The 13,394-nt window shown below is 26.1% G+C and overlaps 1 protein-coding gene across 7 annotated transcripts; it reads right to left on the bottom strand.

Moving 5' to 3' along the window:
- Positions 1-2,210: 2,210 nt before the first annotated feature.
- On the bottom strand, positions 2,211-13,149 carry LOC107452305 (uncharacterized). Of its 7 annotated transcripts, none has more exons than XM_016068691.4 (3): positions 12,957-13,095; positions 8,426-8,486; positions 2,211-5,454 (listed from the first exon to the last, which is right to left on the bottom strand). In XM_016068691.4, the coding sequence occupies exon 3, from the start codon at positions 5,434-5,436 to the stop codon at positions 4,696-4,698; it is 741 nt and encodes a 246-aa protein (XP_015924177.2). In that variant the 5' UTR covers positions 5,437-5,454; positions 8,426-8,486; positions 12,957-13,095; the 3' UTR covers positions 2,211-4,695. The 7 variants fall into 7 exon arrangements, with proteins under 7 accessions (XP_015924177.2, XP_015924178.2, XP_015924179.2 ...); XM_016068692.5 differs by lacking the exon at positions 12,957-13,095 and adding an exon at positions 12,319-12,439; XM_016068693.5 differs by lacking the exon at positions 12,957-13,095 and adding an exon at positions 12,329-12,363.
- Between the last annotated feature and the right edge of the window lie 245 nt (positions 13,150-13,394).

Here is a 13,394-nt window from a genome sequence, read left to right as displayed (position 1 = left end):
TTAAAGGAAGTTTCAAGTTGTTTCAGCAAAATAAGGACAACTAAATATTACATTTTATAGTTATTTATGAAGAAAAACATTTTTACATAATTTTTACTATAGGAAAGAAAAAGTGGAGGAAACTTTTAGCTAAAACACACAAAAGTGAGTAAAATATATTGATAAAAACAGATAGTTTTTTTTTTAATAATGATATACTAAAAGCTACTTCATCAAATACTTATTTTGATCGAAATAAAAAGAAAATGCTCGCTTCTCAATATATAGACGTTTTTCTTTACTCTTTTCAATAAAAACAGAAACTGAAATTTGAAGTTAATATTTAAACTTTATATCTTAAATTGAGATCCTGATTTGACTTCAGGTCATTTTTATCAATGTTTTGGGGACTAAACTTTTATTGGATGTCAAATAAGTCTTGTTTATTAGAAAGGGAAATGACAAGTTTTTTTTTGTCACAAAACTTACATTATTTAGCTTATATGATACATATTGCAGTTTAGAAGTAATAGTTTATTTTAGAGATAAATACATACGTGTTTTGAAGAATATAAAAAATTAATTTTAGAGTAATTAAAATGTATAGTTTAACAGTGTATTGGTGTTTAGAATTACCTGTAATTATTGTAAAAAATAAAGGCATGTATTTATAAGGGTCAAAGGTGTGTTATAATTTGTAATTTTTACTTTTTCATGCTAAAAATTATGCCAAAACTGCAATATACAAACAGTGGTATTGGTTTATTCACTATTGATATGTTTACTTAATTAAAACCTTTATTCATTTTAAAAATATGCAAAAAGAAAATAATAATAATATGTTTTAAGCGCTCAAAACTAGGCACCCATTTTCAAGACTTGCCAGACGTGAACGAGAATAAATAAAAATGATTTGAAATAGAAAACGTAAAGCTGCCAACGAAAAAGAAAGATGTGAAGCAAAACAAGAACCTCAGGAGCCGACATATTAAAACGAAGAACAAACACAGAGCAAAAAACTTCCCTTTACCAAGTGGGGTAAGCGCATTTCCATACTCTATGGAGAGGTAATGAAGAACTATCGGAATAATAGGCAAAAATCATTCCCACCACAGTCACATCAGCTAATTTTTATGTCCCGGAATGTTGTTTTATTCATGAGAATGCTTATTTCCTTAATAACATTTGTTCTTCACTACCTCTCCATAGCGCGTGGAAATGCATTTTACCTCATTTTTTCCCCTTTCGGCAACTGTAGGTTTTTTTGTTCTATTTTTCAACTTTTTTCTGCCTTTCGGTTCCTCTGGTTTTTCCAGTTTTGCTTCTCACCTTTATTTTGGCACCAATTTTTGAGAGCTTGAAGCATGTCGACTGTTATTTATCATTTGAATCAAGGAATATCTTACCCTCTTCAGTTTCCTGGGATAAAATCTTACCGCTTCAGTTTCTTTATTTAATGTTTTGAGACGTTTGTTAAATATTATTTCACATATCTCTATATATCAGAAAAGATTATTGTCTCACTTTTTTGTGCATTTATTTTGACTTGCATTATGCATTATAACTTTGTTAATTTATTTTCTTATTTTTTCCCTTCTTATTTCATATTAAGTATTCACCAAAAATATTTATTTATCATCCCCTTTAATATTATACTCTTTCACATTTTAATTACTATGCAAAGTAAATGCTTAAAATTACAAGTGTTGTTCGTTCATTACACTAAAAGCTGAACTTTTATGCAACATTTTATAATAAAAATATTTAGTTACCAATTTAGAATTAGTAAACGGGGAAAATTTTTATTCACTTCTCAATGAGTTTCATTTATTTTTTAAAATGCACATTTTAAAACCATTTTATAAATTAGTTTAATAAGTTACGGTATAAATGACTGACACCTTGAGAACTGGTACTTTTAAGCGTAATTCATTTTTTACTGTTTAAAAGAAACAAACAACTACTTTTACAGGGGAATCTCGTATTAAATTTGAGCTATAAGCTATAAGCATCGTCCTTCAATTGAATAAAAAAAACCTACGCAAAGTAATATAATAGCTTATACTATTCCAATGGTAAAAATGCAATTTAAAGATTTAAAATAACTAAAAATATTTAAATGGTTAGAATGATCGAGCGTGTTAAAATGAAGCATTCGATCGAAAAGTACTCAGACATTAATTTCAATATCTGTAATCAAAAGTATTTATTTCAAGTTAGAGAAATACACGTTTTCATAATAATGAAATATTTATTTACTGCAAAAACATACAAAACAGATCACAGTACACAAAAAATATGAAACAGAAAACATTTAAGTAAAGATGATTGAACACATTTACGAAAAACATATGATTAAGTTACTGATCTAGTTCAGCCTGGCACATATCAAACATACATATTCAGAGATTATAACAATTGTATTCATTATCATAAAATTATGGCACCAACATGTTAAGAATTGCTAAAATTGTCAAAAATTTTCACTTTTAAAGGATTTATTAAAGAAAATTCATTTAATATTGTTTTCTTTCAGTTCGAACCAATTGCGTTCCAGACTAGAAGGGTGAATAATTAAAATAGTTTAATTCATTTAGAAAAGTGAAATTTCTATGCAGCCAAATTTTGCCTATTCTTGAACAAAGATTAGCGAACAAAATTGATATTTGTTCGCTAATCTTTGAACGAATTGAAAAAAGTGCGAATGCTAGTTCATATCACGTTTTATAGTTTTTAATATCTTTTAATTTTCTTCCATCACGCTAAAAATGCTTTTAAGTGAAGTTAAAATTTTGATTAAAATTTTTTTTGTGTAAAATCTTTACTCATTAAATCATAAATTAAATTATAATGAGCGTATGGAAGATAGAAGTGCAAGAATTGGAAAACCACCATTTTTTGAGCTTTAATGTCTAAAAAAAGCAGTCACTGTCTTTTTTCTTGTCAGAGTTATCAGTTGAATTATGCAATTGCCAATATTATTTATTTTATTCATTTTTTAGAAAGAGAGGATAAAATAGAAAAAAAATGCATTGCTTCCAGTATTATAAAACAATAAAAGTTGACATAATATTCTATTCTTACATACATAAATATATCATAAAAAATTGAAATACATAAGTCTTCAGTTGCTTCTGATTTACCAAGCATCAAATATCTTAAGTGTACTTTTTATTATCGAATGAAGCTACGTCTTTAGTTGTGGTGAAATTTTAAATTTTATATGAGACCAGGATTAGTGAAAAAGATAGTTCTATAGCTGAAGTTCTTTTTGAATAAAGTAGAAGGCTTTCCATAAAATTTATATTTCAGATTGGAAACAAAACAAAAAAAGAGCAAAAAAATTTCTATATGCAATTAAATCAAAAAGGAATTGGTTAACGAATCTCAATTTTGAGATTAGCATCATCCTGTTAGTTTATTCAAATGACCATTTTTGGAGAAATACTTTTGCAGTCGACAGATATTTATAATTCGATTGCTAGGAATGCTGCCAGCATGCTAAAACAATCCAATTTTAAATATCCTTCAATCTGATATATATAGAAACATGTATATACATTTATATACAATATACTCTTTAACCAAAATATTCCTCTTCGTTTGACTTAGAAGTCAATTATATTTCTTTTCGCAATGATTATTTTAAAACAGAGATAAAATAAAAGGAATAAGAAATTTTCCCCCACAAATTCTTGTCACAGTTAGAATTAAAGATTTCTCTACAACATTGAGGGAGAATGAGAACCTGGTTGGAGAAATATATGTTGAACTAATTGCTGTTTCAATTAGCTTTCTCTTAACATTTAAATGTTCCTAAAAGTTCTGCAATTCTGCTTAGTTAAAACAAATTATAAAAACTACATTTTCATTTCAAATGACCAAACTGAGAAAATAAATTTAGCTCTACTACTTTATAGGATTTGTTGACTGGACTAGAGTATCATGAATGTATGTATCCCCATCTTTATCGCCCGAATATTTTGTAGAAACGATATAGCAAGATGATAATTCGATTCCGTTGTTTCGCTGCTTAAGGACAATCCTAACTCGCCTTTGAAATTTATCTAGATATCTTTCAAATTTAAAAACTTTAAAGTTGTTCGGAGAATTCTCAAAATCTAGGAATTCTTGAGTGCCTTTAATGTCAAACAAAAGTTGCCTAATTAAGTCATAATAGTCATTAACAGACATTTCATAATTCGGAGAACGTGCAAAAGGAGTTTTTTTATGCGCAAAAAAATGATAAATGGAAAAAAATATGCTTTGGAAGTCAGGATAAATTTGATTATTTTGATTTATACTTTCAATATCTTTTGCTATCTTCATAAATTCTTCATAAATTTTTTCACAGGTATCCTCGGAGAACAGATTATTAATAGTGAGTTCAGGAAAATTAATCTTTTCACATCTTATGAATTCATTTATAAATTTCATCAGGTTTACAAAGTCATAAAATGTAAGTCGAGCCATTAATAATGATACGTTTCTAGAAATTATCTCTACAGCAAATTTTGTTATATAATAAATATCTGTTTTGAAACATTTGCAATTCTTTGTTAGATATTTTTCATCATTACCATTACTTGATAGATTTGAAAATAATGTTCTAATTATAATCTTTGCGGAATTGGATATAGTGACATTTTGAAAAACACGTTCCAATGTAATAATGAATGGTGAGTTGTTAATGTTCATTTTTAAAGCAATTAATAGCTATTTAGACCACCACGAATGAGAATGAGGCATTCGAGATGCACCAGCACTTTCATAATCACTCTCACAATCACTTGAATCTGATATATCTCTATAGTCTTCGATTATATCATCAAGTATTTCAATACTCTCTTTCACGTTGGCTTTCTCTAACTCTATCAATAAAATTGTGTCTCCCACGGGAAATTGAGCATAGTCTTCTACTAGGAACTGTAAGGCTGACCTTCTTTGAAGTATGTAGCAGTCTAACCTCGTTCGGTACAAGCTGGAAATGGTTTCAATGTAGGTCTTGATCGGTTGAAGGCAGTGGACCATCGATTCTGCAATTTCTCTTTTCTCTTCCAATGTGAAGTCTTTGCACTTTTTGCCTATTTCGAAGATTGTGTCAAGAACTAACTCTGCCTTAGCATCGTCTGAAGGAAACTTAGTAATATTACTATATTCTTCAATCAGCTGTTTCAATGGAACTAATAAATGTGAGACATTTTCAGGCTGGCATTTTTTAGATTGTAAATATTCATATATTTGATTCCATTGTTCAATTTTTAAGAAATGTACAAAGTCGAAAATGCTTTGTTGGTTTATGAAGTTTTCGTCTAGATCAGGCAAACCTTTTGTAACATAACCGTTGGTGCATTTTAAGAGGTTTATACGATTATATAAATCTCTGAAGACCTTCTTGTAGTAAACGTCTTTTTGTACAATTTCCAAACTTTTCAATAAATCTGTTTGGGTTTCCATATTAGAGAAGATATAGATCTGTAAGAAAAATAAAACACAATTAAAATTTTAAAGTGATATAGAGTGCGGATAAAACGTTAATTATTTATTACATGGAAGCAATCTTTATTTGGTTAAAAAAAAGGTATTAATAAAATTTTTACCAGCTTTTTTTTGAAATTCTTCAGAAATAGTAGGATTTATCTCATTTTATAAAGATAGTGATTAAAAATTTCGAAAACAGTGCCTATTTAGCTCACTTTATCAAGATAGTGATTAAAAGTTTCAAAAATAGTGCCGATTTTACTTATATAAAATGGCATTGGATACAGTAAATAATAAAAAAGTAATCTTGTTCCTTTTTGAAAGAACAAACAAAGGGGACTGACATTATTATTTTTTGTAAAAATTATTCCATTAAAAAAAATATGTCTACTTATTGACCAGTTGATTCTTTGGGAATTATTTTGATACACAGAGTGTTTTGAAATCCACACTCTTAATATACATTTTTAAAATCTTTGTCAAAATGAAATAAAAAAGCTATATATTAGAGATTGAAAACAAATTCTCCATTGAGTAATAAACAAAAACGGTATGAAAATAACACATCGGCTGATAAGTTTCCGGTCTGACATACAGATGGCGTCCTAAAGCAGAATTAGTATTTTGCTTAGCAAGTCCTAACCTTCAAATAAAAGGTGTCAAAACTTTATAACGATCTATAGATTGATTTTAAAGTTATAGTGATTTTAATCGAACACCAATTTATATTATTGAAACAATGGATAAAAAGAATTTCGTGTTCTTATTAAACATTGTTATTTAATGAGAAAAAAAAACACGGTAGAAACTAAAGCTTGACTCGCATAAGTGTTATCCGGGTTCTTCACCAGGAAAATCGACCATTATTGACTGGTTTGCTGATTTTAATGTCGTCTTACAACTGTTGAAGATGCGCCACGCTCTGGACGCCTCAAAGATGTGGTTAATCCAGAAAACAAAATAAAAATCCACAAAATTGTTATAGAAAACCGCAAAGTGAAGTTGCCTGACATAGCTGATATTCCAAATATATCACAATAGCGTGTAGGCTTTATTTTGCACGAACATTTGTTTATGAGAAAGCTGTTTTCGAAGTGGTTACCGCGTGTGCTTAACAGTTGACCAAAATCGACAACGAATTGACGATTCCAAGAGCTGTTTGACGTTGTGTCAGTCACTCCCTATTCATCCGCACCCACCCTATTCACCAGATTTGGCTCCTAGTGACTTCTACTTGTTTTCAGACTTGAAAAAAAATGCTCGCGGGTAAGAGATTTAGCATGAATGAGGAAGTGATTGCCGAAACAAACGCCTATTTCGAGGCCAAAGATTAAAATCACTGTAACTTTAAAATCTATCTACAGATCGTTATAAAATTTTGACACCTTTTATTTGAGGGTTAGGACTTGCTAAGCAAAATATTAATTCTGCATTTAGGACGCCATCTGTATGTCAGACCGGAAACTTATCAGCCGATGTGTTATATTTAGTGAGAAGACGCGGAAATGAAAGCATCAAAGCAGTTTCATTGCTAAAAGAAACTTGGATGATTAAAAAAAAAAAAAAAAAAAAAGAACTCCTTTTAATTTCTAGTTTTCCCTCAGCCATAAAACATGTTTTGATTCATTTAGTCTTACTTACTTCACTAGCGATTTATTAGATTTCTGTATTGTTTTACACTTACTTGAGTTAGATTTATTTCCGCAAAATCTATGAATTTGATTGGTAGTAATATTAGAAAAAACCTTATTGGCTAAGTTAGAGTTAAAATCAATGTATTTTTTAATTGGAAAGTTAAAATCATTCTTTTGTCAAGAAGTTAAAATTATTATTTTTTTTTATTTTCATTAATATTGAGAGCTTAACAACTTAAAATTTGCTGAAAAATTATTTGTTTTATTAAGAATTAATTCATTTCAATAAATATGCTTTGCTAAAATATCGAAATCATTAAAATTAATAACTAATAGATCATCAATGAATCTGAGAAAGAAGGAACTAATTGGAAGATTAACGTATGATTTTACAAACCTATATTCTTGTTGAAAAAGAAAAATATTGCAGATGTTAGTACTAAAATTATTACCCATGGGAATATCATTAATTTGCTGAAAAAGGTGGTCATTAAAAAGTATAAAATTGTTGCTGAGGTAAATATGTACTACAAAATTCCAGTTACCTTCATTAATAATATAACTGAGATTAAACATGCTATAAATTTGAACAAGGTCATCATGAATTTTACTTGTTGGAAGGGAAGTATATAAAATTTCGAAATCAAAACAGTGAATTGGATGAACATTATTTAAAGTTTTTAGTGTATTTAAAACGTGAATACTATTTTTAATATTCCATTTTAAATGATTATTATTTTCAGAAAGCTTATTAATTTTGTTATAAACTTTTTTAGGAATGGTTTCAGGGTTTTGAATATAAATTATGCTGGCAGGGTTTTGAATATAAATTAAATGATATTTTTAGAATTTGAAATACTTTTCTTTATACAAAATAAAGGAAAGAAATGCGTTTGATAATTTTTTCAATAAAATTAATAACATTTTCAATTTTAATAATCATTAAAAATCACATTGAATGCCAAAAATTATGACTAGGGACATAAATGCACAGAACATGTATGGATATGTAATCAATAATAACAACATTGAAATGTTTGATATAATAACCTGTGTAAGTCAGCAATACTTCATGTTAAAGAATAAAAATTAAGGGAAAATTATTTTTCAATATAAACAAATAAACAGAGATTTTTCACCTAAAAAACTGCAATTCAGGTATAAATATATAAAATAAAGTCCTTCAGCAAATGTGAAGTCAAAGTGATAAAATAAAAAAAAATTATAAACCATCCGGTTGAAACTTAAGTTTAAACCACATAGGTTTAAACAAGACAACCCTGGCTTAAACTGCATAAAAATGAACAATATTAAAGAGTGCATATTACTACCGTATTAATACCAACTCCATTTGTGGGCTTCAAATTTCTACAACACGACAAGAAGATTGACCTAAAAGTTAAGTGTATTATTATTAATTAAGTATAAAAACTTTTGATGGGATGATGTTGAAAAAATTACGATTGCAACTCACTATTCAGATTTTTTTTAAATGTAAGTAATGTTCGATGATAATCGATTAAAGCAAGTTATAGCAGCTTTTTTCAATTTAGTGCCATCCCCTGAAATTTTAACTTCTTTTAAATTTGTAGATAAGAACGGTATCTCAAAGTGATGTAAAAGTAATGTTAGCACTGACTACAAAGTACAAGAACGAGATCACAACATGCCCACTTAAAATGCTTGTGGTTTTTTTTAAAATCATGTAACGAATGCAAATGAATGCTATAGGGAAAATATGATAAGATAATTTCCTTTAAAAAACAATAAAGAAAGATTATTTTTAAAACGTAGTTACTGATTTGCCAATAGATATCTGCAATCAGGGCAAACAGTCAATAAAGGTGAACTTTATAACCACAAAGAGATTAAGGATGTCATCACGTTTAATAGAGCTGACTGAGAAAAGCTAAGTTTTTTATCAGTGGCGTTACCTCAAATGTATGGAATCATTGTCTGACTATCAGCAAATTGAATAAACTATTTCCGCCCATAAAATGTATTTTAATTTCTCACCTTAACTCAAGGTTTAATTTATTTCAACATTGAAGGAATAAAACAATTTTTTTTTCAATAGACGGAATATAATTTTTATATTTATTATGCAGAATTCTTCTCCCAGAGTTGTATTAATATCCATTCTATAACCTGGATTTTCAAAATTTTTTGTGTGCATTAATTTTCAATGATATCAATCATAGAATGGATAAAATTGTCCATAATCCCTATAAAGCAACAAAGATATATCGTTATTGTAACTGTGTAAATATTTTAGAATTTTATTGCCTGCATTAAAATTGTAACATTTATGACATTAAACATTTACATTTATGGCATTATTATTGTATTCTGTAATTAAAGTATAAAAGTATCAACTTTAAACTCGATTTCCATAAAAATATATTCTATAAAAAAGTTTTATAAGAAACAATTCTGTATCTTCTTTCAAGAATAAATTTAAAAACATTTATTTATTTCAGAAAATTTATATATTGAATTTAGAAAAATCTTACTTATATAAACTAAAAATTTCTGCACATAAATTTACCACAATTCCTATTTTAAAGTTTAACAAGCTAACTTTTGATTTCATAAAAAACATCTTCCCTCTAAACCTATTTAACTTACTATTATTGATTATTTAAAGTGGAATTAAAGAGCAATTAATTTTACTTTCTATGTTAGAATATTAATGTTTAGTGAATTGCAAGAGTGCAAGAGACAAAAAATATTAGCAATATACTCTCCGTTTAAAGATTTCCTTCAGTTTAAAAATTTATATCTATTTAAAACATTTATTAAATTAATAAAACTGCTAATTGTAATTAATATTTAACTAATTTTTTAAACAATGCACTCAACTGAAAGGGAAATAGTAATTATATTATACTGCAATATATATTTTTAATATGGTTAATTTCAATTATAACAAGCGTTCTATAAAGAACGTTTTTAATAGTTATTTTTTAAAATTTTGGTCAAAAATTGTCTAAAAAGGTGCGGATTAAAAATTAGTACTTAAACGTGGCAAAAAACATCTATCAGATTTTAACAGATCACTAGCGAGGGAAGCAGAAAGGAAAGGATTGAAACTTATTTTATTGCATTCACTGAAAGCATAAAAATCTGTTTAAAAGGATACAGAAAGGAGTTGAATAATGATTATTAGGATTATCTTTAAGTACTATCAGGTTTTGATGCATTTTCAACCTTCCTATTACTCTGCTGATTTCGATAACTATCTTCTTTCGTCATCACTTAAATATTTTAATATTTACCCCTTAATTGTGAGTACATTTTTTCACCTAGGATCTAAAAAAATTAACCTAAATGGTGGTTCATTTGGAACACCTTTTATACTTAGTTTATGCTTGTAAACTGCACTATCCTTCCAATCTCATCCCTTTCCTTAGAGTTTTGACATTTTCCATGGTTTAGTTTAGTTTTCCATGCGTGTCATATTAATTGACATGAAAAATTCCACACTCCCTAACTCAAACTTGTAATCCTCGTGAGTAAATTTTACTGGTTTTATACATTAAATTTGTATTTGACTAGCAGTCAAAGTTTTACATAACTTAGATTTACTTAACTGAATATGGAACATATTGAACTTTTCTAAAATTAAACCACTCTTTTAAAGTTATATTTAACACATCTCCACAAATAGTTTTGTGTATTTCAATAGTTTAACGCATGTGTTGCCCACTGACTTATTTAATTTTATGAGTTCTCAATTGATAAAGATTGACATCTATGAACTTTTCAGCTTAGTAAATGATTTTTAATAAAGCATTTTTTAATAAGACATAATTTAAAATAAAATTTGGTTTAGAAAACATAATAAAATTGTAACCATCAATCTTAAAAAAAGGCGGATTTAAAATAATAATATTTCAAACGTAATCAAAATTTTATAATTCAGGTTAATTAACACTATTTTTACTATAACCATACCATTTATTATATATATATATATATATATATATATATATATATATATATATATATATATATATATATATATATATATATATATATATATATATATATATATATATATATATATATATATATATATATATATATATATATATATATATATATATATATATATATATATATATATATATATATATATATATATATATATATATATATATATATATATCATCATATATATATATTATATATATATATTATCATATATATATATATATATATATATATATATATATATATATATGTATATATAATGAATTAAATGTTTTAAAAATGAATTATAATTTTTTTAAAAGGAATTACTTTGTCTTATAAATATAAAATAAAATTTCATGAAATAAGAAATTATCCATGAAAAAAATAAAAATAACTGAGATAACTATGCTACTCACCAAAATGAATAAAATTATATGAAAATATAAAAGTATTCTTAAAAATCAATTTTACATTATTAATAATAGCACATAAAAATTAACTTATATCGCAGATTAAAAAAACAGCAGCTCTGAGACTCTATAATATATATATATATATATATATATATATATATATATATATATATATATATATATATATATATATATATATATATATATATATATATATATATATATATATATATATATATATATATATATATATATATATATATATATATATATATATATATATATATATATATATATATATATATATATATATATATATATATATATATATATATATATATATATATATATATATATATATATATATATATATATATATATATACAATGGAAGAAAATACACTTTGTTAAATAAATGAAGTTTTTCTAAACAAACAAACATGTGTTTTAGTTTTCTTAAACATGCCAATCTTGATTTGACAATGTAATTAGATGTTATATACAAAAGATAGTTTAATAGATTTAATTCTAAATGATATATTAAGATTTTAAAATTTAATCTAGCGCTTAAACGGATAATAATTATTGTATTTTTAACTAAAAGTTTAATATGAATAAATAAGTTATATTTCCGAGTGCAATAATATAAATTTCTAATTAAATTACTCGATTGAAAATGGCTTAATTTTAAATTTATAAATAATATAAGAAAAGCCTAGAATTTGATTTCTGATATATATTTAAAAAAAAAGAAAAGAAATCTGAATAATGCTCGTCTGAAATAAGAAGTAAAATATGCCGTCATAATTATCATCGATGCTTTGACACACTTACCAAATATAACCTCTTTTATAAGGACTGAATCCACAAAAGTTTTCACATTCTGATAAAACACTTATTTTATTTTACTCAGAGTTTATGTTTTATAACACACGCAAATAATTAATTTATATTATGACTCTTTGATTTCGAAATTTTTGTTATCCACGCATCACATGACTGTATTGTTATCACGGATATGGAAAAACTGCGCAGTAACCAACAGCTACGATTAAATTCAGCCTTGGCTAAATTGTTCGGCCGAATGTTAACATTCTAAAATATAACTTTTACTAAACTCGATTTCATCGAAAGTAAAGAAGAAAAAAAAAACATTTTTTTTTAAATTTTCTGTTACGTTATATATTTATGTATTATGCAGCGAAAAAATATTTATTTCTACTAATTCCAACATTATTTACAAGCACATGCTTATCGAACACAAACTAACATAAGCTTATTTATAGCTATGGCATGAACATTATATTCAGATATAAATAATTTACATATTGTGAGAAGCTTGAGTTAAAATGATAGATGTTTGCTCACTGCTTATCTGTAAACATCCCAACCGACAACACAGGCTTAAATTTATATAATTCGAAATTAAAAAAATAAAACAGAGCAACTTAATAAGCACACAAGATACATACCAGTAAATTACATAGTTTAGTTCTTCGTTGCAATCTCGTCGTTTTGTAAATTCTGATTCAATACATGCAAGCTTTAGCTCTTAATGTTAGTCTGATTGCACAACGTTGACACGCGTCAAGGAAGGAATTTCCCTATTTTTCCGTTGGAAAAATTTATCCATATGTTTGATAAGGAAGGAAATGAGAAAAATCTCATTCATTGGTAAAGAAAAGCGTTGTAAAAAAAGTGATAATCTAATCAGCATTTCCAACTTCTCTTATGCAATCTTAGTGCAATAAAGTTTTAATGACCTTAATTAATTAATATTTTTTTTTATAATGTTTTTTTCGATTATTAATATGAACGAATTAATTGACTTCAGCTTTGATCGTTTATTTTAAAACGATTAAAATAAGAAAATTGTTGCTCTTAAGAAATTAAAATTCAAAAAATATCTT

Source organism: Parasteatoda tepidariorum, chromosome 6 (genome assembly GCF_982258835.1).
Source record: "Parasteatoda tepidariorum strain Cologne lab strain chromosome 6, Ptep-v5.0, whole genome shotgun sequence".
Classification (NCBI taxonomy): domain Eukaryota; kingdom Metazoa; phylum Arthropoda; class Arachnida; order Araneae; family Theridiidae; genus Parasteatoda; species Parasteatoda tepidariorum.
The sequence above is the reverse complement of the archived record's forward strand: the minus strand, read 5'-3'. Positions and strand labels throughout refer to the sequence as shown.

Coding starts and splice junctions, on each gene's coding strand:
- LOC107452305 (XM_016068688.3), bottom strand. CDS start 5,436: ATGGAAACCCAAACAGATTTATTGAAAAGTTTGGAAATTGTACAAAAA.